At 33.9% G+C, this 24,697-nt stretch overlaps 1 protein-coding gene across 7 annotated transcripts in view; it reads left to right on the top strand.

The window, feature by feature from the left end:
- The window catches only part of RPS6KA6 (ribosomal protein S6 kinase A6), a 130,463-nt gene that overhangs the window by 19,179 nt on the left and 86,587 nt on the right, over positions 1 to 24,697 (top strand). For 6 of the 7 annotated variants that reach the window (XM_015127735.3, XM_077988371.1, XM_015127733.3 and 3 more), the window contains 5 exons: positions 4,984 to 5,043; positions 12,868 to 12,984; positions 20,500 to 20,581; positions 21,560 to 21,640; positions 23,104 to 23,183. In XM_015127735.3, coding sequence (XP_014983221.1) covers positions 4,984 to 5,043; positions 12,868 to 12,984; positions 20,500 to 20,581; positions 21,560 to 21,640; positions 23,104 to 23,183 — 420 coding nt within the window. The remainder of the gene's footprint in view (positions 1 to 4,983; positions 5,044 to 12,867; positions 12,985 to 20,499; positions 20,582 to 21,559; positions 21,641 to 23,103; positions 23,184 to 24,697) is intronic. The other variant, XM_077988374.1, reaches the window with a different exon arrangement.

Genomic DNA, 24,697 nt, shown 5'->3' with positions numbered 1-24,697 from the left:
TAGTAAGAAAGCAATAGATTCGAACTGCTATGCGATTTTCTGAGATCAGATGAGTACAGCAACTCAGTTTAGTATTTCTGTTTGTCCAGCATACTTGGAAGTGATTTAAGTCTTTTCTGATAAAATGTGAAAATAATATTTAAAGTATTATTCTCTAAGCCCTGGTATGAGAGTCTGTTCACTCGGATTTTGAAATATGTGAGTAAACTATTACTACCTTTATTATTGCTGGTAAACATTCCAGAATCATATGTAGATTTTTTTTTCTTACCATTTGGCACCAAAGGGGAAAGCAGCATGTCTGCTTATCTTTTTAAATTACAAATTTCATTTTTGAAATAAAGATTTATTGTCCCAGAGAATTCAGAAATTATTTTTGTTTTTATGTGGATGAAAATGATTTAAATTTTAGTAAATATCAATGAATATCCAGTGTGGTTCTCCGTAGGATGAATGTTCTTATACTGAAAACCTGGTACCTTGAGGGTAGATGAGATGAGAGTAATGGAGTGTTCTGTTTCTAAAGGCCATTTCTGACTGAAATAATTTCCAGGATAGAGTGATCTTCTTGACTCATTCACATTCATTTTATTTCTAGTTCCTTCAGACCCACAGCTTCATGATAAATTAGTCATAAGATGGTATGAATAGGAAGTAACCAGTAACTAAGGTAACAGAGGAAAGCAATATTTTTCTTTTTTTATGGATAATCCTCTTTCTATGCATAATCCTTTTTTCTATGGATAATTCTGAAAATCATTTTATGGCAAAAATTTAATTATCACAATTCTGTCTTAATATTGATTTCTGCACTGTTTTTCTGAATGCTCTTCTTTCTATATGCTTACGATGAATCTGTCACAGTTTTTTTTTTTTTTAATCTCACATAATCTGTTTTGTTGAGCTAAGGTGGTAGATGGTGTTATCATTTAATGAAATGGGAAACCCTGAAGAAAGAGCAGATATGAAGCAGGGGTCAAGAATTCCTTTTTGTATTGGTTATTTTTGAGAGACATCTGAGATAAACATGTGGAAATGTCAAATATGCAGTTGGATATATGGATCAGGAACTGAGAGTTAGTCACTGAGTAAACGTGAATCATGTTAGTAAATTAGCTGCCTGGGCAAAGAATGTGGAGTGGGATGCGAAGGTGATCCTAGTCCATTTCCTGAGGAATTACAGTGTTTCCAGGGTATTGACAAAAAGCAGCAAAGGAAATTGGAGTAAAATAAAATGAGTGTATGGTGTTACAGAAGCTAAAGACTCAAATAGGAGAGTGGTCACCTGTGACATGCTGCAGAGAGATCAAATAAGATAATGACTGATGGATCTGTTAGCAAAGTAGACACCATTACTGACTTTATTGACCATTGCTGGTTTTCAATGAGATTTTTTTAGAATAAAGATGCTAGTTGAGTAAATAATGCTAATTTACTTTTTAATAAATTGGTTTCTAATTTTTCATATAGTAAAATTCGCTCTTTTTCATGTAGAGTTCTGAGATTAAAAAATGTATAGAGTTGTGTAACCATCACCACAATCCAGATAAAGAGTAGTTCGATAACCCACCCTCCCCAGCACACACACACACATACACACACTCTTCCCATGTGATGCCTCTTTGTAGTCAGCCTCTCCCCTATCCCTAACTCCTTGCACCCACTAATTTCTTCTCCTTTCCTTTTAGTTTTACCTTTTCCAGAATAACATATAAATGGAATCCTACAGAATGTAGCCTTTTGAATCTTGCTCCTTTTCTTTACAATGTGTTTGGGATTCATCCATGTTGTTGAATGTATCAATATATTATTCTTTTTAATTGCTGAGTGATATCTTCCTTTACCCCCAACCAGTTGAAGCAATTATCTTAATTCTTTCCCTACAGTTTTGCTTTATTCAAAGTATCTTATACATGAAGTCATATAATATTTAGCCTTTTGGATTTGTCTTCTTTCAGTTAGCAGAAATGCTTTTAAGATTCATCGATGTTGTTACAAGTATCAACAGTTCTCTTCTTTTTATTGATGAGTAAAAAGTAGTATTCTATTTATCCACTCATCAGTTGAAGACCATCTTGATTGTTTCTGATTTATGACAATGATAAAGCTGCTGTAAAAATGTATGTACAGATTTGTGTCTTAATGTGTTTCCAATGATTTCAGGTTAATGTTCTCTGTTTTCTGGTCTCCATGATTTCTTATGAGAAATCTGCAGTCTTTCAGTTTGGTGTTCCCTTTTGTGTAATGTGTGGTTTCTCTCTCACTCCTTTCAATATTTTTTACCAATTTTTCCTTTGGTTTAAAGTAGTTTACTTAAGACGTGTCTTGGGGTGGATTTCTTTAATTTTATTCTGTTTGGGGTTTACTGACCTTCTTGAAACTGTATTTTTTTTTCCAAATTTGGAAAATGTTCAGCCATTATTTTTCTTGAAAATACAGCTTTAGTGAGATAAAATTCACATAGCATATAATTCACTCATTTAAAATATACAGTCCAATACTTTTTATTATATTCACAAATATATACAACTATCACAACAGTGAATTTTAAAAGTTCATCACATCAAAAAGGAACATTGTACCCTTTAGCTATGACCTGTGTCTCCACATACCTCACCCCTAACCAAACATTAGTCTGCGTTCTGTCTCTATACATTTCCTTGTTTTCATTATTTCATATGAATGGGATTGGCTTTATTTTGTTAAGTGATTTTTTCAGTATTACTCTGTTATTTTATGGGATGTTAATGACATGGATTTTAGAATGTCTGATAGTGTTTCATATGTCTCTGAGGTTCTGTTTATTTTTCATCATTTTCACTGTCTTCATATTGGATGACATCTGTTAATCTGTCTTAAACTTTATTTCCTCAGCCACCTCCATTCTTTTATTGAGCCTATCCATTATTTTTAAAATTTTTCATATATTATGATTTTTAGTTCTAGAATTACTTTTTTTTATAGTTTTTATTTCTCTGCTGAGAACCTTTTATCATTTCATTCAGGTGTGTTTATTTTTATCCAGAAAAGCATAGTTATAATAGCTGCTTTAAGATTCTTGTCAGATAGTTCAACTTTGGAGCCATCTTGGAGTTGATACTTGTTGATGATTTGTTTGTTTGTTTCAGCAGGCAGTCTACCTAGTTAGGTTGACTCCAAAGTTATGTCTTGTCCTCTCTGGATAATGGTTCCAATGTTAATTCAGTTTTCGGAGAGTTTGGGTCAGCACTCTGCATGTGCCACTCATTGGATGTGCTAATTCAGTGGTTAGTCTGAGACGAGCAATTATCGGTATTGTAGTTCAGTACTCAAAGACTTTGTTATGTTTCTTTAGGCTTTTCTGCACACATACAGTTTGTTGTTGTGACCAGGACTTGTGTTGGTTCATACACAGAATTAGGGATCTGCTGTCTTCATTCTGTCGTCTCTGATTTCTTTCAGATTCTTCAATTCCCATGGGCCCTTTATTCTGTTCTGCTGGCCAGAAATATGAGTTTCTCTCAGAGTCTTAGCCTTTTATGCTGTAATATAACTTTACACTATTGGAGCTGCCTTTTGGATGAAGTAAAGAAGAGAGTGAAAAAAAAAATTAACAGGGATTACCCTCACATTTTTCTTATAATAGGGACCTCTTTTCCTGCTTCCTCTGGCCAAAAAGATGGATTTTCTGTTGATCAGGGCTTGCCTTGGAGTTGGGCTCAGCATCAAAAAAGAGAAAGTGTGTACATGGAGAATCCTGGATTCTCCTTATGTTTACAGGCTCAAAAGTACGTCTTTTCCTGGTCCTTTGTATAGAAAATGGGATTTTCCTTGGAATTTTTGTTGATGTCTACTGTGTAATCTTGTGACTTATTCTCTCCTCGGGTCAAATTCAGGAGATAAAGGTGGAAAATAAACCTAGGGAATTCATCAGAGTTAGTTTTCAAATTTTGATTTTCCCTAATTAATTTGTTATTGTTTCATTTTAGGAATTCTTAGGTAGTTTCTTTTTGTATTCTATATAAGGATTTTAGTTTATAATCAGGGGAGAGATAGGCTTATGAGCTTATTTCATTTTGACTGTCACAAGAAACTCTAATTTACTTTTTAATTTTTTTTTCTGTTGACTTACAAATAGGCAGTGGTAAAAATCCTTTTTATCTAGGTCGTCTTCCTGTTACCTAATTTTCAAACATCTCAGGTCAGTGTTTGGCAGATTGTAAGGGTGCAGATAGGAAATATTTTAAGCTTTGCAGGCATAGGGTCTCTGTCACAACTTGTCAACTCTGCTGTTGTAGTGCAAAAGCAGCCATAGATAAGATGGAAAAAATGGGTCTGGCTGTGTTCTAGTAAAAGTTTTACAGAAACGGACAGGAGGTCAGATTTAGCTCGTGGGTTATAGTTTGTAGAACCTTGATCTAAGTCCTCTACTGTTTCTTGAATTAGTGGTTAAAAAGTGAGTAGTATTACCTACTGAGCTCTGCATGTTGAATTATTTTGTTTCCATGATTACTTATATCTTTCTCCTATAGTTTATTCTTTCTTCTTTATAGTATCTTATGATGTTTAATTAACTGAATGAAAGAGGAATTCACAACAGTGCAATTATATATAACTCTTCTTATTATAATTTGCTTTGAATATACCCCCATGGTAGGTAGATTTCTGTGGCTTTTTTTTCCTTTCATAAATACTTGGTTGGGGACAATTTAATGAAAGTACATAGGTTATATACTTAGTGTATAGTTATCTGTTATTGCAGATCTGTAAACAATATGAAATTAAGCATAAAGCTCTGAAAATCAAAGTTTCTCAAGGAGAATCTGGGAACCATGTTAATAGTGTTCCTTTTCTAAGTACTTCTATGTGTCCTTTGTCCTTTTGTTTTTCAGTAAGTGTGGATCTTGTTAGATTGTGGAAGGAAATGCCTAGGGTTATATTTTTCTTAGTTATCACTCTTGTTTTAATACTCTTGAACCTCAATTTTTGAACAATGTTTTTCAGGTAAATGGTCTTAAAATGGTTGATGAGCCAATGGAAGAGGGAGAAGCAGATTCTTGTCATGTAAGTATTTATGTTAATTTATTAAGCCTCATTTTTAGCATATAAGGAAAAAGAATAAAGGGAAAGGAGAAAAGCTCCTATCAAACAAACATATTCAGGTAAGTTGGTAATAGGCAAATGGAATTATTAATAACTCAACTGCAGTTTAAAATATAGGACAGGTTTTCCTGACAGAAATACTTATGCATGCATTTTTTAAAATAAACAGCTTTATTGAGACATAATTTACATGCTATTGAATTTTTAAGTGTAATGGATAAAATTTTCACTTGCCAGTGTATGAGTAACTGAATTATTATACTTAAATATAGAATCCTTTGAGAAGATTATCTTCAACCTCAGGGTAGAAAGGATATCTGACTTGGAAATACTGAACTATATAAGCATAACTTGAAATCATTTAAAATCCATTTCCTGGCTTTTAGAAAGGATTACATGTAAATTATTTCAGAAGTTTCTAACTAGTTTTAAAGACTGCTTAGCCATTGGACCATTCTATGTAATGCCTATATACTAGAGTCTTATTTTACAAGATCTAGTTTTACAGAGAGTATTCTTAAGACTTTTAGGGAGAGTCTGACTAAATCAGCATCTCCATTTGTGTTGTTATTTCATGGTTGTTATTTCTATAGATAGTTTCATAGAGTTACAGATTTTTTAAGCTGGGAAGAACCTCAGAGATATTATGTAATACTTCATTGTATGAAACCTGGAGAGTCTGTGATTTATACTAGGTGATAAAACTAGCTAGTAGCGGAATCAAGACTTAGGGCAGTGTGCTTCCTTTTCAGTCAGATATGTTGTGTAGACCCGAAGAAGTAGAAGATAAGGAGAACATTATCCTTTTTTTGTTTGGTTGTGGATGAAATCAACTTTGATGACCCCTCCACCAAAACTTGTTCATAATTGGAATTAGCTCAGTAGAAACCAGCAGAAGGATTTAAATTGGGTTTGTCTAAAACTATCCTTTGAAATGTTCTATGTAACTATTTCTGCAGATAGTAACCATGTAACAACACTTTTAATTTTGATTGACAAGATGAGAGATGCAATGTTGTCTTTGTAGCTTTTGCATTTTACTTAATATTAATAATGTATTGTAATTTTGAGTATAATTAAATGTAAACTATCAAAACCATTATCTAGAGATTTGTCTACAGATCATACGGACTAATAGGCATAGTAATATTAATGTTGCCAGTTTATAAAAGATAAAGGAGTATAAGGAACTATTAAAGACAGTGGAGAAGGCTGCTTATTATATTTTAGCATTAATAAATTCACAAGGACATCATGCCTCACACCACAGGGGAACAGTGTGTGTGGTGCATAAACTCAAGGACACATACACAGGATGATTGGCAAATATTTACCTTTATAATTTTAACAGAAGATAAGTCAGGAAATTCAGTTTTCAGTGGAAAGGCAGTAAAAGTATACAGTGCTAGTTACTTATATGATCTACCTTATGCAATCAACTTCAGTGGCTAAAAGGTAGAGTGTGAAATTTTGGAGAGTAAAGGACCTAGAATCACTTCCAAGGATTTGATTTAGTTTGTGGCCTGAGTTATCTGGACTTGAAACCATGTACTTTGGGTGTGTGATGGTTAAAGTACTCAATTTGTGTTGATAAAACTATATGAGTGATTAAAAACACCATATATATTTATCCCTTAAAATTTTTAAATATATAGCTAGGATTTTTTTTTTCTTCGTGATTGCCGTGTTTTTTTTTTTTTTGTGGTTGGCCTTTTTTTTTTTTTTTTTTTTTTTTTTTTTTTACCATTTTAAAATAGTGTAGGATTGTAGAGACTGCTCTGTGATGGTAAGTATTTGGTAACAGGCCGCTGGTAAACTATATCTAATACCACATTTCACCACCTAGTCTCCTGCTTCTTTCAATGTCAAGGTTAGAAAAAGTATGTTATGATTTGTGTCCTTTAGTAGTTGGCTGACATGAGTTAATTTTTTATTTGTTGTCAAAATAAGCATAGCTGTCTTATATTTGGTAGTTTATGATCCATTTGTATTTTTTTTTAAACTCTACCCAGTATCTGTTTTTCCTGAAATAAAATACATATTTTTAATGCTATCAGTATCTTTAAAATTTCAAAGAAGATTCAGTTAGCAATTAGATTCTTTGTTGATTACATTAGTGCAAGGTCAGCAACATGTTTAGTCTCTAAAGTGATTTATAGTTTTATTATGCATAGATATAAGTGTCATAGTTATCTGAAAATGTATATTTTGAAAAACAAATCTGATATCCTGATAGTTTTAAGCCGTGAATTTCTTATTTTAAAAACTATTCTTGACATATATCTCTTAAGAATTATTTCAAAAATACTTTTTTACAAGTGTGTTTTACTTAGACTCAGTGGAACCACGGGTAGGAACTATTTCAAGCTGAGAATGCCTGCTTCCTGTATGGTGTATATTTTTTTCCTCTATTTGTCTTTCTATTCTGATGCACATTTAGCCTTACTATGCTTCAGTATTTTTTCTCTTGCAATGCTGGTGTTTACTTCTAATTTCTATTCAGTTACTTAAAAAAGTTGCACCTTTGTCCTATAGGTATGCAAAACTCTCAGATGAATAATTATTGTTCAACTAAAAAATGTTGGTTAGCCACTATAAAGTGGAGTTATGCTGCACCATCAGGTATGCAAAGATAAGTGGTACAGAGGGTCTCTGACTCAGGATGGTTCAACTTATGAGTTTCAACTTTATAGTGATGCAAAAGTGATATTCATTATGTTCCTCAACTTAAAATAGGATTATGTTTGGATAAACTCACTGTAAGCTGAAAGTGCATTTTCAACTTACAATAGGTTTATTGGGACAACACTGTCATAAGTCCAGGAACATCTGTACAAATAAGTTCAGTAACTTCAATTTTTATGGATGTTTTGTGGGTTTCAGAGTTCTCAGTTGATCCGTATGACTGAGATCTGAAGTAGAGTAGGTATTATTGCCAATTTGTAGATGAGGGAACTAAGGAGCTGACCGTCGTAAGTAGAATAAACCAAACCAAGTGGGAACTAGTTTGCCAGCATTCTTTGGTTTTCAGTCATCAATGCAAACTTTTACAAACCTAAGTCTTCTGCAGATACCTTCCATTGTGTACATAATTTTGATGTGCTTAGTTCACCCTGGTGGCATTTTGGCATTTATATTGATATTACCCTTAGCTTTCTTTCAAAGTTTGCTAATATTTGACATGGTTTTCACTGACCCGATATTATTCAGTGAATGAGAAGGGTATATCAAGCTGCTCTTCTGGGTCTTTGCATATATGTTTCAACAAATCCACAACTAAATGATTCTTGGATTTTTAGGGTGATCTTTTCAGCAAACTGGCCTGTGTACCTACAAATAAAGCAGATGTTTGAATAGATGAATGTTTTATTATTAAATAAGAATGAACAAGTTCAGGCTTTAAAAATACTTCTTTTGTTTTGATTTGTTTTCTGGAGGTTAGTTCCACAGTCATATGAAAACTGTTGTAATTGAGCTATAGTGTATTGCTATTAGGTTGTCATCAGCTTTTTCTCTTTTCAATTAACAGGTGATTTCATCTTCCTAAACAAATCAGTTATCAAATGAATGGAGCAATAGTAGATTTGACAGTTCATTTTGTACTTTAACAGTGTGTTTTCCCAGTGTTACAGCACTGTTGGCCCTCTGGATTAAAAAGATGATCACAGATTATAGAGGTCAGAGCATACTATTTTGGTTGTGGTTGAGCCTTCATACTTCTTCTCTATATCACTGATTACTTTATGGTTGCGAAAAAATAATAAAACCTAATTCATAGTCTTCCTGGCCTCAGATTCAGATTTGTTATTTGATATAGAAAGACTAGGGATCCTTATTTGGAGATTATTAAATCTTCATTTCACAGTAGCAACATTGTTTTCAAAGATCAACTAAGATTATGTACCGTGTGTAGGTTTGCTAGGGCTACCCTAACCAAATAACCACAGATGGGTGGCTTTAACAGCCGAAATTTATTTTCCCAAGATGCTGCATTCTGTAAGATTGAGATCAAGGTGTTGGCGGGGTTGGTTTTTCTGAATCGTCTCTCCTTAGCTTATAGATGAGTCTTCTCCCTGTGCCTTTACGTGGTCATTCCTCTGTGGGTGTAGGTATTCTGATTTCCTCCTCTTATAAGGATGTCAGTCATATTGGATTAGAACCCACCCATATGGCCTCATTTTACCTTAATTACTTCCTTAAGGGTCCTATCCCTAAATACAGTCATGTTCTGAGGTATTGGGAGTTAGGACTTTAATATATTAACTTTTAGGGGACATAATTTAGCCCATAGCATACTTGTAGCTTTTTGTTTCTTTGATGGATGTGATGTTTCTGACAAAGTTGTCTGTCCTCAAATTCACAGTTTATTTCTGTATCCCCAGTGTGCAGCACAGTGTCTGATAATAGGATATGTGCTTAACGAATGTTGATTTGCTGGGTGAATAATAAGAGTGTATATATGGGAAGATAAGGTGATATAGCACAACTTTATCATATCAGGATAGGGAGATTTTTCAAGGATGATTTATTCTTAGGAAAAAAGAAATAAATAACTTGTAAGTACATTACCACCTATTTCAGGCTAGATTGTTGTTACTGTCAAGCTTTTGGAATGGTGCAGAACCTGAAGAAAGGGAGGTGGAGGGAAGAAAGAGAGTTTCAGTTGACAAAAAAGGACATTATAATAGTAAAAAATCAATAAACATGGCCTCGGGATGGCTGAGAAATTTTAGGCAATAGACAAGAATGGGGCAGGGAGCAGATGGAGTAAGACAGAATAAGTATTGGAAATGGCGACACAGGAGGGTATCACATACTTTGAGAGTAAAAAAGAGCTATTGGCATAGAAATGATAAAAGTAATAAGTCACTATATATAAACACATACACATATATGTATATGTGTGTGTGCACACATGTATGCACATATGTGTATGTATTTGTGTGTATATCTATTATATATCTATATAACTATGAATCTTAGAAGCACCCAAATATTGTTTTTCAATCCTGGCCATGTGTCTGAATCAACTTGGGAGGCTTAAAAAATACACATGCTTACGTCCTCCTATAGTTCTACTGAACCACAATCTCTGAGGGTGGGACCCAAACAAGTGTAGTAAATAAATATTTCTGCTACAGGTGATTCTTATGGGCAACCAGGGCATTACAAATTGTCTGTGTGAAGGCACAGTAGTCATAATTCAGGGATATAATATGTAGTAGTTGTTGTCCTAGGAACATATGTCTTTATTTAAAAAGGCAAATGGCCAAGCATTAAGTTAATATTCAGGGGTTATTGTATCCTTTATTTGTGTTGAGTACAACACATACTCAGCACAGTGTAATAAAAATACTGACAGTGGATAATATGGAAAAAGTTTATATTCTTCACAGTGTATGGGAAGATTTGCTTATTTTATTTAGAAATATCGTTATCACAAAGTTAGTTATATTCAAAGCTGACACAATTTCATTAGCCAGAATCTCCTGTTTCCTTGTTTCCTTTATATATTTAAAAAAAGAAATTGTGGGTATATATATATTTTGTTTTGTAGACTGTATTTAAGAATAATTTTGAGATTTCTTATTAATTTTAACTTTAAAATCTTTCTTTTCTATTGTATATATTTAAGGTGTACAATGGGGTGTTTTCACATACATTGTAAAATTATTATTATTGTTAAGCAAATTAACATCCATCATCTCACAGTTGCCCTATTTGTTGGTGGTAAACACTATCTTCCTTTTAAAAAGTATGTATTTTTTCCTGTTTCTTTTATAACATTGAGCAGATTTCTTTGTCTTTCTTTGCTCTCATGAGATCAAAAAAGTATTGTGCTAAGCATTAGGAATAAAGAGATCAATGTGGTATAATACCTGAATTTAAGAAGCCCACAGTCCAGTGGGAAAGAAAGACACAGTAATTAGTTGTTAGGATACAGTGTAACATTTTATGTTGGCTGTCTCCTGGGAAAAGTGATTTTTCTCATCTAGTTGCATTTTCATATTGGGAACTTTTTAGGGTACTGCTGCTGAAAATTGAAAGACGTTGCATTTTAGAGAATGGGCATGTGTGGATTATTAATAAAAGGTAAAAGGGCATTGGACAAACATTTTCATTTGGAAAACCTGCTTAGGTTTGGTGAAACTAACTAGAGTACAATTCGTTTCCTAACTCTGAACACTTATAAAAAAACTGATGCCATTATGATCCATGCTTATAGTGATAATCTAAACATAAGCAGGGACCTGAACTACCTTCTTGAACATAAAAAATATTATATTGTGTTCAATATAGAGTCACAGACATTGAGGGGACCTTAGAGACCCATGTAACAAAACCCCTTTGTCATGTGAGAAAACTGAAGGAGAGAGTGGTTTGTGATTTAGCTAAGGTTTCTTAGCTTATAGGCACATACAGGTATATTATACTTTAATATAGTCCGCAGATGTCAGCTAGAAAGCATATATATTTGCATTAAAAAAAGTTGTTGACTTTTTAAAACAGGGACCCTTTCAAACAGGGAAATTCACTTCCATAGCAGATTGATTTTAATTTAATTTTTGTTTTCAGAAAACATTTATAAATTGCCATCACTATTTAAAAGGGTCTGGTGGAATACTATTTTGATGTGTCAGAAACACATGATAAACTCTCAGAATCAGTTATTCGTCATTTCTTGTTGATTTGCTAGTGGTTCCTGACACCTACAATTAAAATTTCTTTGCCTAGGTACCCCTCTTGAGATAGTGAATGTCTGACTACCTATATTCCATGGACCTTATTTTAGCTGCCATGAAGTCTCGCTCATTTGGGACCATGCTCTTGTTCACTTTGGCTACAATCACCATTGACTAATCAGTTAATTGAAGAGTGAATAGATTGAGAACATTGTTGGCATCCAGGCTAAAATTAGTGTGCTCTAATGGAATGCTACCAAGATTTATAGACATTGTGATTAAGTAGTCATGTAAACTTAAATTCTGTGAGTCTTAGTTTTCTTCTTTATACAGTCAGAGAGTTGGATAAGATATCCCTTCCAACTCTGTTATTTTGTGATATACATCTGTCATCTTAGCTATTGTGCTTCTCTAGGGACTGGAATTAATTACAGCTCACTTGAATGTAGTCATCACAGCTGAGTGGAGTCCTGCATCAAGGGGAAGAACCACTTACTGGGTGGCATCCTTTCTGCTTCACCCAGGTGGTACGAAATCTGGCATATAATTTATATATAAAATTTCAGTAAACGGGACATAGCCTGGAAACATTTGTTTGGGCTGTGCAGATTTTGTTGGTCTATGCCAGGTTCTTTTTCATTGATGTGGTTAGTTGACCATTTAAACATTTAAAATAGTATAGTGAAATACTATTTAAAAGAGCTCTTGAGGTCACGTTTTTTGGTCATGCCCCACAATTTACAAGGTTTTTTCTTGACTTTTCCTGCTTCTACCTCATTAGTCACAGTCCAGTGAAGGGTCTTGAGACTGTTGTTAATAATTTTATTTTATTGCTTCCAAGCTGGAAGGGAAAGCTGAAGCATAGATTTCTTTTTACATTTTATTTACATGAAATTATGTAGTAGGGAAGGTGGTGGTAGTGCATCTGTATGTGCTGTATGTGTTAGAAAACAAGGAAATAAGGATACTGGTAGCCCATAAAACTCTCTGCTACATTGAGGAAGTTGGGTATATTATTCCTATTATGACTTCTGATTTTAAATGGAACTAATCAGAAGATGTTGAAAATGGATTCAAATATTGTTTGGATTTCTTTTTACAGGATGAAGGAGTTGTTAAAGAAATCCCTATTACTCATCATGTTAAAGAAGGCTATGAGAAAGCAGATCCTGCACAGTTTGAGTTGCTCAAGGTTCTTGGTCAGGGGTCATTTGGAAAGGTAATGAATACTTTTTTTTCCCCATTTGTTTCTTTTCTAAACATTTAGCGAAAAAAAAGTGAACACACACGTAGAAATCTGATTAATGATTTGTTTCTAAACTTCTGAAAGGATGCACACAAAGGTAATTCTTTAATTTTATTCCTTTCATTTCTGTTGTACTTTTATTACCATTTCTTTGTACTTCTCTATAACAATCAAGGTTTTCCAATTCCCTAGGCTTACTGATTTTTCTAGGGAAAAATATAGCATACTCTATTAGCTGCCTAAATCAAAGTAGCTTGATTTTTGTAAAAAATGGTATTCCTTTCTCCTTGCTCACATGCTGGCATGAATACAGCTTGTTCTCTCCTGGTAATTTAATCTACATTTCTTAGCTGTGTCACAGAAATCAGAATTTATATCTTAATTCATGTATGAATTTGTCTATCATCTGTTAAAATAAAGTAGAACAAGGGTGTGTAAAGTAGAACGAGGGTAGTTACTGGGTGATATGTGGTTTGTGTCAAATTTAAGTCTTCAGAGAGCTTACATTTCAAGGCAGAAAGCAAAATTGGGTAAGATTAACTATTATAGTCATTACTAAAGTTGTTTATTAATCACTTAATAACATGGTTTTAGAAAAGAAGTGTATAGGTCTGGTTCCTAACCTTTATATACCTAACATCTAATACATGAAAAATATTACATACACATAGTAACAGCCTTGAGAAAAACAGCACCAACCACAATTTAAGGGGAGAAAGATGAAGAGAAACTACTAATTTCAAGTGGCTGAGATTTAGTTTTAAAGGGGGAAAATAAGGCAGTTGAACATAGATTATTTATAGTGCTCTGGAACATTTTAAAATAAATACATTTTTATTTTATTATTTTATTGGGTTTTAGAGATGGGGTCTTGCTCTGTCAGCCAGGCTGTAGTGCAGTGGCATGATTGTAGTTCACGATAGCCTTGAACTCCTGGGCTCAAGTGATCCTCCATCCCCAGCTTCCCAAGGAGCTGTTCCTACAGGCATGCACCACCACACCCAGCTAATTAAAAAAAAAATCTGGACACAAGGTTTTGCTGTGTTGCTCAGGCTGGTCTTGAACTCCTAGCCTTAAGTGATCTTGCCACTTTAGCCTCCCAAGGAAAGACATTTATTGAATGCTCGGTGTGTTCACCAACAGTTGTATAAGCAGTATTAGTGACTATAAAATAGATGTCGTCTTAAAGAAACCTAATATTTATGCATTATAGAATATAAAGTGAAATATAAAGAAACATTTTTAGGGCACAAAAAGGACAAACTGAGATGAATTATGGCTTGGCAGTGAATTGGTACAGGAGATATATAAGACAAGGAGATGGGACTTGAACAGTGTTCTGAGGAGAGAAAAACTAGAAGGAACTGTTAATAGATTGGTGGTGGTGGTGGTGGTGGTGATCATGATGTCGGTGGGGAGTGTTTGTAGAACTGATCTCTAGAGTAGGCATGTATATTATATACAATTTTATTTTAGAGTTTCTAAAAGTGCAATATTCTTTTAACTATTTTGCACTTTATAGCTATTTTTATGGTGTTAATTTTAGAAGAACAGAGATGAAGTTGTTTTATATTCCAGATGTATAAATGCTTAAATATTTCACTTAAATAAAATATCACCAGGCAAACATTTCAAGCTATTAAAATTACCTACTTTGTCTTTTGGTGTATGTATTTACTCATACATGCTTTTGTTTATCTCCAGCTTTGTTCCAGAAAGGATTTAAGGCTTTCATAGATGAATACTAAATAAAATTAAAAATAAGTAGTGAAGATGATGGAAACAGAAAACGCAGAGCAGGAAAGATTAGATGAAGCCAGGAGTACACTCTGTTCACAAAAGCATGACATAAGGGTCTGTAAGTCTTTTTCTAGTAGGTCAAAAATTAAGACTTAAGTTTTCCAGCAGCCATTATAAAGAAGCTAATATATTTGAGTGTATTATAATTGACAGTATTTTAAAGGTGGAAACAGATTAAACAGACCAGAGAAATTTCTCTCATGGGTTTTCGTAAAGAAAATACTGTATAACATAATGAAATATATTCAGTAACATCTTCATGTTAAATATAGCAACATGCTGAAAAGTTGTCAATGTAGTCCTTAAATTCAGGGAAATCTCAGCTGTGTCTGTGCTGGGATTTAGTTTTAAGAAGAGTATCATTGAAACCTTTTAATTCCTAATATTAAAATACAAAATAGTGATCTTTATGTAGTTAATCAACCAAAGAAATATTAAGGAGGTGGCTTTTTTTCTCCCTAGGATGTGAACATACTTGCTTGTCAGTGTTACATCATTTGCGTAGGCATTGTGTAGGTGTGACTTGTTATATGCTGAACCTATTCAGGAATTTGGCCAAGACCGTGAATCAGATAAGTGTAGGAGCAATTCCAAGAGACTCTGAGCTGCAGAGTCTTAAGTTTTTCTTCAAAAGTTCTGTTGTTAAAATGCAGTAAATGGGATTTTAGCCCATATAAAGCCTTAAAACATTAAATGCTTTTATTGTCTATTTAACAGTGGGGGAACCCTGCTAAAGTCAACTTAAAATTGTAATTTAAGGAAGCATGCATTATTACCATGAAAGGTGCATGTAATATTCCGTCCTAAGCACACCAAGTATAATGCTATTAATGATCATTAATGTATGGGTTGAAAGGTATACTAAACAACTTACATTAATTATTTTAAAACACAAACACATGAAAATACCTTTGAAATTGTCTGATTAGTCATCGTTATATATCATGTGCCAAATAATATTTATACAAAACATACATTTTAACATTTGTGGATTATTAAAAAAAATTTGCTTTTGTGATAGTAAAGACTTTAACTACACTTAAAAATGAATTTTTGAAAATATTGAATACTTGTACTCTTAAATAAGTGATCGACTCTCAAGTGATAGTTTTTAAAAACATTTGCTTACATCTTAAAATTTCCTGAAGTTGGTTCTTTCTCTTCAATCAGCATTTAAATATGTGTGATCTTCTAGTTCACTACAATTACTGAATATTCTTATAGGAAAATATAAACGTCCGTGTGATTGAGAGAAACGTACATTGGAGTAACTCACCCATTCTTCTGGACAATATCCCATGATTGGATTAGGGTGACTGAAAAGAAGCCTCTTTTATCAATATAGATACGGTTTTAGGTACAGTAGTTTGAAGCCATGCAACAACTTTTTTACTTTAATTATTTCTTTAAGCACCGTATCCCCAAATACAGTCATGTTCTGAGGTACTGGGAGTTAGGACTTTAACATATCAACTTTGAGGGGACATAATTTAGCCTGTAGCATACTTGTATTTGTTTCTTTAAAGGACATGATGTTTCTGACAAATTTCTCTGTCCCCAAGTTCACAGTTTATTTCTGTATCCCCCAGTGTGCAGCACAGTGTCTGATACAGAATATGTGCTTAATGAGTGTTAATTTGTTGATTGAATAACTAATGAGTACATATATGGGAAGATAAGGTGATATAGCACAACTTTATTATACCAGGTTAAGGATTTTTTCAAGGATGATTTATCTTAGGAAAAAAGAAATAGATCACTGATAAGTATAATATCACCTTATTTCAAATTAGATTGTTACTACTGTTAAGCTTTTGGAATGGTGCAGAACCTGAAGAAAGTGAGGTGGAAGGAGGAGGGAGAATTTCAGATGACAAAAAAGACATTATAATAGTAAAGATCAATAAACATAGCCTTGGGAAGGTTGAGAAATGTTAGGCAATAGATAAGAATGGGGTGGAAAAAGAACTACTTTTGTAGTTGATTTTGGGAAGGGGGCAGTGAGATATGATATTTTCTCACGCTAGGAAAGTCACTCATAAGACCTGAGGAAAAAAAAAAAACAGATCAGATGATAAACAGGTTACTTCTCTAGACTGTGAATGATGCATCCTGTTAAATGCCATATTGGGATACTAGTGAATGTTAGAAGAAGTAGGGGGAAAAAGTGGCTCCTTAATGCAGCAATGTCTTCAGAAAAACTAGACTATCTCTTTCTTTCTTCCTTGCTTGCCTCTTCTCACTCTTCATACTCCATTCTTTACAGTCCCACTGAGGGCTATGTTTTGTAAGAGTGGTTCTGAAATTTTAGTCTGCATACCCCTGCACAATCCCAGGACCTTTTCAGGGAGTCCTCAAGTCAAAGCTACTTCACAATCATCCTAAGATACTATTTGTACAACTGCTGGCATGTTGGCCAATCAAGGCAGTGACTTCAAATGGTACCAGTAGTCATTGTATTCTTCATTTTCTTACATATACAGTTTAAGAATGTCCTTGATGAGACATTAACAGTTATTACATTTATTAAATCTCAGTCCTTGAATACCCTTTTTTTGAATAATCTGTGATGAAATAAGAAGTACATGTTAAGCCCTTTAGCCACATAACAAAATAGAATGATTGTCTCAAGGCAGAGGACTTGTGCAAACTTTTTGAGTTGTGAGCTGAACCAACCATTGTTTTCATGGATCACCACTTTTCCTTGAAACGACAATAAACTGTGGTTACCTAAATATGCTTATTTGGTAGGTGTTTTCTCAAAAATGAATGGAGTGAGCCTGTTCATAGAAAAACAACTGATACTCTTTTTGTCAATGGTAGAAACTGAGCTTTCCAGCAAATAATTGAATTTAGGCAGATGTTTATTTGCCACATTGACGTTGTTATCTTCTTAATGCAGCTATACTTCTTTTTATTATGCTTCACTTCATTGCACTTCACAGATATCCTTCACTTCATTGTGCTTCACAGATATTATGTATGTGTGTGAATATATATGTGTGTGTGTGTGTGTGTGTGTGTGTGTGTGTATAGAAGGTTTGTGGTAACCCTGTGTTGAGTAAGACTTTGGGTGCCATTTTTCCTCCAGCATATGCTCACTTTCTGCCTCTGTCTCATATTTTGGTAATTCTTGCAGTGTTTTAAATGTTTTCCTTACTGTTACATCTGTTATGGTTCTTTGTGATCTGTGATCTTTGATGTTAGTGTTATCATTGTTTCAGGGTGCCGTGAACCACACACACATAAGACAGTGAGCTTCATTGATAACCGGTGTGTGTGTTCTGGCTGCTTTACTGACCAGCTGTTTCCCCATCTCTCTGTCTCCTTGGGCCCCTCTATTCTTTGACCTACAAGAATATTGAAATTGATCTAAATAGTAACTCTACAGTGGCCTTGGAGTGTTCAAGGGAAGGGAAGTGTTCTGCATTTCTTACTTTAAATCAACAGCTACAAATTATTAAGCTTGGTGAGGAAGGCATGTCAAAATCTGAGATAGGCTAAAAGCTAAGGTTCTTGTGCCAAACAGATAGCCAAGTTGTGAATGCAAGGGAATGTTCTTGAAAGAAATTAAAATTGCTACTCCAGCGAACATATGAATAATAAGAAAATGAAACAGCTTTATTACTGATATGGAGAAAATTTTAGTGGTCTAAATAGAAGATCAAACCAGCCACAACACTCCCTCAAGCCAAAGCCTAGTCTAGAGCAATTCCCTAGCTCTCTTCAATTCTGTGAAGGCTGAGAGAGGTGAGGAAGCTACACAAGAAAAGTTTGAAGCTAGCAGGGGTTGGCTCATGATAAGGAAAAAAGCCATTTTTGTAACATAAAAGTTCAGGGTAATGCTACAGATGCTGATATAAAAGCTATAGCAGGTTAGCCAGAAGATCTAGCTAAGATAATTGATAAAGGTGGTTACACTAAACAACAGGTTTTAATTGTAGAAGCAGCAGCCTTCTATTGGAAGAAGATGCCATCTAGTCTTTCATAGCTAGAGCGAAGTCAGTGCCCAGCTTCATAGCTTCGAAGGACAGGCTGCCTCTCTTGATAGAGGCTAGTGATCCTGGAACCTTTAAGTTGAAGCCAGTGCTCATTTGCCATTCCAAAAATTCTAGGGCCCTTAAAAATTATGTTAAATCTACTATGCCTTTTGTCTATAAATAGAACAACAAAGCCTGAATGACAGCACATCTGTTTATAGCATGGTGTGCTGAGTATTTTAAACCCACTGTTGAGACCTACTGTTCAGGGAAAAAAAAAAGACATTTTTCAGTATATTACTGCTCATTGGCAATACTCCTAGTTACCCAAGAGCCCTGATAGAGATGTACAAGGAGATTAATGTTGTTTTCATGCTTGCTATTACAATATCCATTCTGCAACTCATGGAACAAAGAATAATTTTGACTTTCAAGTCCTATTGTTTAAGAAATACATTTTGTAAGGCTATAGTTGCTGTAGATGGTGATTGCTCTGATGAGTCTGGGCAAAGCAAATTGAAAACCTCTGGATGGGACTTGCTATTCTAGATGTCATTAAGAACATTTGTGATTCATGGGAGGAAGTCAAAATATCAACATTAACAGGAGTTTGGAAGAAGTTGATTCCAACCCTCATGGATGACTTGGAGGGGTTCAAGACATCATTGGAGGAAATCACTGCAGATGTGGTAGAAATAATAGCAAGACAACTAAAATTAGAAGTGATATACACCATGGAATACTATGCAGCCATAAAAAAGGATGAGTTTGTATCCTTTGTAGGGACATGAATGCAGCTGGAAACCATCATTCTCAGCAAACTATCGCAAGAACAGAAAACCAAACACCGCATGTTCTCACTCATAGGTGGGAACTGAACAATGAGATCACTTGGACTCGGGAAGGGGAACATCACACACCGGGGCCTATCATGGGGAGTGGGGAGGGGGGAAGGATTGCAAATGATGAACAAACTTCATCATTGTCTTATTTTAGGAAATTGCCACAGCCACCCTAATCTTCAGCATCCACCACCCTGATCACTCAGCTGCCATCAACATTGAGGCAAGACCCTCCACCAGCAATAAGATTATAGCTCACTGAAGACTCAGATGATTGTTAGCATTTTTTAGCAATAAAGCATATTTAATTAAGGTATATAGGGTCATAAGATTTGTTTGCTCTTTATTAAGGTAACAAAAAGTGGGCCTGGGTCTTAAAAGGAGGTATATAGCTCAAGTTTGTCTTTCATTGTGTTGTTTATCTCTTACATCATTAAATTCTCCAAGTTCAGGACCAGGTCATCTATTTTAAAAATTTTCCTTTCTATAGTAGTACTTATATACATTATGATTTATTAAATCTAAGGAAAGTGAGAAAATATTAATAATGTAAATTACAGCATAATTTACAGGAGAAAGTATAACTTTTTTCATTTTTTTTTAATTGACAAATAGTTGTACATATTCATGGGGTACATAGTGAAGTTTCGATACATATAATGTATGGTGATCAGATCAGGATAATTTTGCATCCTTCAACAAATCTCTCACTATCTCTCCTTTCCCTCTATGGGAAGGCATATGTTTATAAAATTAGAGAAAATACAAGGATACAAGTGTATGCTGGTGTGTTTGTATAGAGCAAGAATGACTAGAAATGTGAATTTTCCTTTTTTTTTTTTTTTTTTTGTTCAATTTTCTATTAGGTTTTTCTTGTTAGAAAGAAGACCGGTCCTGATGCTGGGCAACTCTATGCAATGAAGGTGTTAAAAAAAGCCTCTTTAAAAGGTAGAAAATTAGAAAGTTTATTAAAATAGAATTTGGCAAAGCGTATTTTAAGAAATATGCTGTGTATTACTTGCATAAGGTGAATAGATGTAGCTATTTTTAACATTGGTATTTGTGACAGTTTTTCTAGCCAGTAGGTAATATTACTAGATATTGATATTGGCATATGCCTTAACTTAGTGAGAGTGCACCCTAGTAAAAATTTGATGCTAGAAAAAGTGACATATTTCATTTAATTTAAGCTTATTAACTTAATTGGGCTATACTCTTTTCTTTCAAGATTCTTGACTTTTCCTTTTCTGTCTGTGTCAGTATTTTGAGAAAGCACAACCATTTGCACGCACTATCTTTTAGGGTCTGATAAAAATACTGCTTATGATCACTTTTAATCAGTAAACTCATTTGAACAATTAAAGACATCAATAGTCCAGGCATGGTGGCTCACACCTATAATCCTAGCACTTTGAGAGGCTGAGGCGGGCTGAACCCGTGAGCCCAGCCCAGGAGTTCAAGACCAGCCTGAGTAACCTGGTGAAACCCTGTCTCTACAAAAAATACAAAAATGGGCCAGGTGTAGTGGCACGCACCTGTAGTTCCAGCTGCTTGGGAAGCTGAGATGGGAGGATTGCTTCAGCTTGGGAGGTGGAGGTTGCAGTGAGCTGAGATTTTGCCACTGCAGTCCAGCCTGGGCAAGAGAGCAATACCCCGTCTCACCACCAACAACAACCAAAAAAGATGAACACATAATAAATGCATATTCGCTACATACCTATTTATGCCACCTTAACCTGTCTCTAGATGTAATGAATATTTTTGCTTTCTGAGAATATGGTCATTATCTAGGAATATGAAAACTGCAAATTTAGGCATTTATGAAGTTACATTTTATATATTTATATTTGTTGTTTGGTAAATTATTGATGGACTCTTAATTGAAATGATATGAGAGTAAAAATTGTACCTTTATGTAATTTTTAGTTCGAGACAGAGTTCGGACAAAGATGGAGAGGGATATACTGGTGGAAGTAAATCATCCATTTATTGTCAAATTGCACTATGGTATGTAATCTTTCTTTTATTCTTTTATTTATTTTAATCCTTATTTATTAATATGGAATTAGAGAATTATGATTTCCTTTCACACAATACTATGACAGGAAATAAGTACTTTAGACTTATTTAGTATATTCAACTATGTAAAATGTATTTTTCTGAAATAAATACCAGTATTTAGTTATTTGTTGTATGTCCTTCATTTTTCCAAGTTGGTTAACTTGTTTAAAGTAACAAGATAGTGTTTTCCACTTACTTGTCTGGTAGTATTTATGTACTCTACTAGGCTGTAACTTCATAGTCTTAGACTATAAAGTATTGTGATAATTTACGTAAAACATTCAGTTGCTTGTTCATAGTGACCACACTTATCTATTTCCTGGTTATATTCTAGAGGACCGTGTAGTTATGTTAGTCTGCTTGAGTTATTTTTTATACTTAATGGAAAAGAACTACTAGTAAGAAGCAGTAGATGTAATGGAAAGAACATGAGCTTTGGAGTTAGACATTTCTCAATTTGAATCATGGCTCCATTGCTAATTTAACATATGGATGAGATCAACTTTATCTATCTATCTGTCTGTCTGTCTGTCTGTCTATCTATCTATCTATCTATCTATCTATCTATCTATCTATCTATCTATCTCAGATATAGTGTACTTTGTCACTTCCATTTTTCTATATTTAAAAAAAGTAGCAGTCGTTGATTTTATTCTTAGTGTAATTTCGACAAATGATGCATTAAAATATATACCCAATTATCACTATTAAAAACCGGTAAGAGATTTCCACCCATTATTCTTTTACTCCTTGTTATACTAACAGAATAAAAAAAGTAACATCTAAAGACCTTCCCGAATCTGTAGTAGGTCAATCAGTAAACGCTTATTGTGTGCAAAAATAGTGTATTAAATTCAGTGGACACTCTTTGACCTCAAGAAATTTATAACCTACAGAGAGCACAGAGATGTAAAGAAATTAATTGTACAAATCAAAATTGAATAAGTACTATTAAAGAGGTATAAATATAATAAGATTTCAAAAGTAGCAGCAAGTAATTTCAGTGAAGAAGAGGTTAAGGAAGCTATGGAAAAATGTGAAAAGGGAGACATCCTGGAAAGTTTAATAGAGGAAGTGGCATTTTTCTTCAGCTTTATAGAATTCGTAAATTTTCAGTAGGTTTGATAGGCTAAGTTTAGGCAATTGCAGTAGAACATGCTTCATAAATTAGGAAATTTTTGGTGGTAGAAGTTCTGTGTAAAGCCACATTCAGGGGTGATTATGTTCTGGGAAGGGGTTTATAGCTATTTCAACACTGGATTAAACACTGGGTTTAATTTTGTGATGTTATCCATTAATGGACCATGTGAGTAAATACTGTGAATTCTAAACATATATTAATTTAAAAACATACTAAGCTTTTTAAGCCTTTGAGATTATCCTGTTACTACATTCTAATTTTTAATTAGCCTTTCAGACTGAAGGGAAACTGTACTTAATACTGGATTTTCTCAGGGGAGGAGATGTTTTCACAAGATTATCCAAAGAGGTAAGTAGCTGTACATTTTTACTGTATTTTCTTGAAACAAAACTAAGAAAAATATCACTTTTGTTCTTCCACTAATTACATTTTTCCTATTGAAATTTTAAATGGTAACTACTCTGTTTGTTTCATTGCATAGTATTTGGTAATGTGCCTGATAATGGCATTTTCTATCATCTCAATGTGCTACTCATTTTCTTAGGCAGAAGAGCAATATGAATAACTGGATAAAGTAGATACGGGCAAGCCTAGGACTTTGGCTACTCAAGCTACCTAAACACCTCTGGGAGTAGTGTTTATTCATTTTAAAATAGCTTTATGGAGGTATAATTGACATACAATAAACTGTACATACTAAAGTATACAATTTTATAAGTTTTTACATTTGTATATAACTGTGAAACCATCATTACCATAAGAATAATTAGCATATCTGTCATTCCTTAAAGTTTTCTTGTGTCCCTTTGTGATACCGTCTTCCTGCCCTAACCCTGCTGAATCTGCTTTCTGTCACTATTTGGTTTGTATTTTCTAGGAGTTTATATAAATGGAATCATATAGTATATTCATTTTTTTTTGTCTGGCTTAACATAATTATTTTGAGATTCATCTATGTTGTATGTACTAAGTATTCATTTTTATTGATGGGTGGTATTACTGATTGTATGGATACGTCATGATTTGTTTATCATTCACCTGTTGATGGATTTTTGGGCCATTGCAGTTTTTGATATTACTAATAAAACTGCTGTAAACATTCATGTACAAGTGATTGTATCATATGTTTTCATTTCTCATGGGTAAATACCTAAGAGTATAATGACTGGGTCATGTGCTAGGTGTATGTTTAACTTTTAAAGACACTGCCAAACTGTTTTCCAAAGTGATTATATAAATTTTACATTCCCACCAGCAGCGTAAGAGAGTTTCAGTTGCTCCACATCCTTGCCAACATTTGGTATGGTCAGTCTTTTAAAATTTTTGAACATTAGATTAGTTTTTAGTGGTATCCCATTGTGGTTTTGAATTACGTCACACTAATGACTAATGATATTGAGCATCTTTTCATGAGCTCATTTGCCATCTATCCTCTTGGTAAAATGTCTGTTTAAATGTTTAGCCTGTTTTTTTAGTTGGAATGTTTGTTTTCTTATTGAGTTTTGAGAGTTCTTCATATATTTTGGATGTAAGTCCTTGATCATATATGTTATTTGGAAATATTTTCTTCTGGTCTATAGTATGTCTTTTCATTCTCTTAACACTGTATTGAAAAGCAGAAGTTCTTAATTTTGTGATAGTTTGCTAAGAATGATGGTTTCCAGCTGCATCCATGTCCCTACAAAGGACACAAACTCATCCTTTTTGATGGCTGCATAGTATTCCATGGTGTATATGTGACACATTTTCTTAATCCAATCTGTCACTGATGGACATTTGGGTTGATTCCAAGTCTTTGCTATTGTGAATAGTGCTGCAATAAACATACGTGTGCATGTGTCTTTATAGCAGCATAATTTACA

The sequence above is a fragment of the Macaca mulatta genome, chromosome X (genome assembly GCF_049350105.2).
Source record: "Macaca mulatta isolate MMU2019108-1 chromosome X, T2T-MMU8v2.0, whole genome shotgun sequence".
NCBI classification, from domain to species: domain Eukaryota; kingdom Metazoa; phylum Chordata; class Mammalia; order Primates; family Cercopithecidae; genus Macaca; species Macaca mulatta.
Note: the sequence above shows the minus strand (reverse complement) of the source record. Positions and strands in the feature narration are given on the sequence as shown.